The sequence below is a fragment of the Poecilia latipinna genome, unplaced genomic scaffold, assembly GCF_001443285.1.
Source record: "Poecilia latipinna isolate Pla-1442-1.1 unplaced genomic scaffold, P_latipinna-1.0 Scaffold1265, whole genome shotgun sequence".
Lineage (NCBI taxonomy): Eukaryota > Metazoa > Chordata > Actinopteri > Cyprinodontiformes > Poeciliidae > Poecilia > Poecilia latipinna.
Genome location: NW_015113881.1, coordinates 145,008 through 146,145, shown reverse-complemented (window position 1 = coordinate 146,145; position 1,138 = coordinate 145,008). Strand labels below are relative to the sequence as shown.

The window sequence follows — 1,138 nt, the reverse complement described above, 5'->3', positions numbered from 1 at the left end:
AAGAACCGCCTCAGCTCTACTCCTGCCAGCGCATCTGCTGTCTCTAGCTCTGTCTCGCCGCTCTCTCTGTGAGCGAAGCTCCTGCTCTCTCCACTCTGAAAAACAAAGTCATTTTCCTCTGAATAATGAGGCATGTTTTACAAACTCAAGGAGGGACGATGACAGCAGTAATAAAAGTTTGTGACATGTATGAGAAGAGGAGCATGTCTGAGATAAGGGAGAAAAGATGTGCTTCAAGAACATGAATCAGACTGAATTAATTTATGATGCACATGAATCAATTACACAGATGTGAGATAATATTTTCATGAGATGAGTATTTATTCACATCCCTTGAGTTTTCTTTGAATTTTGTCATGATCAATACACAAAGTGTTATGTAATTAATTGGAATTTGACGTTTCAAACACAAACTAGTGAACGATTGTCAACGAGTGATTTGTAAACACCCTCCACCCCCTTTTACTCTGACTCACCAAAATGAAATCCTGCAACGACTGGCATCAAATGTCCCCTGTTGAACAAATGCATTTCATTTGTACAGCTGTTCTGTGAAGGTCTGTGAAGTTTGTTAGAGAATAATAAACAGCGTCATGAAGACCAGAGGAAACACAGCAGGCAGGTTAGGGAGAAGGTTGTTGAGTCGCTTAAAGCAGAGATGAGTTATAAAACTATATCCAAAGCCTTACATCTCGCACTGAGCCATTTTCACTGCTTTATCTGTAAACAGAAAAATCTGGCATAGCTGTAAACCTATAAAAACACGATTATCCACCTAAACTGGCAGGCCTGGCAGAAAAAAGTATTGTTCAGAGAGGCAGCCAAGAAATGTACTGCTCAGGTGAGGATCTGTTGACAGGACAAATATTAGTCATGCACTTTAAAGATCTGGCTTTTATGAAAGTTTGGCAGAAGAAAAAGCCATTGTTGAAAGAAAACCATTCGAAATTCTGCTTCTACTTGCCCTGAGCTGAAGCAGCTGCAGAGATGTGGTGGAAGTGACTGGACAGATGAAAATGAATGGCTTGGTCTACAAGCAAGAGAGTGAGAGAGAAAACTAAAACTGCATGTCACCCTAAATATAACTAAACATTGAAAACAATGTGGCTTTTTGGTTCTACTTCAAAATTATGCCATT

The 1,138-nt window shown here is 39.8% G+C and overlaps 1 protein-coding gene across 1 annotated transcript in view; it reads right to left on the bottom strand.

Annotated features, from left to right (window-relative positions):
• The window catches only part of LOC106961114 (testican-2-like), a 59,574-nt gene that overhangs the window by 2,274 nt on the left and 56,162 nt on the right, over nucleotides 1-1,138 (bottom strand). The window contains exon 6 of the mRNA XM_015054634.1: nucleotides 30-49. Within this exon, the coding sequence (XP_014910120.1) occupies nucleotides 44-49 (6 nt within the window). The 3' untranslated portion in view covers nucleotides 30-43. The remainder of the gene's footprint in view (nucleotides 1-29; nucleotides 50-1,138) is intronic.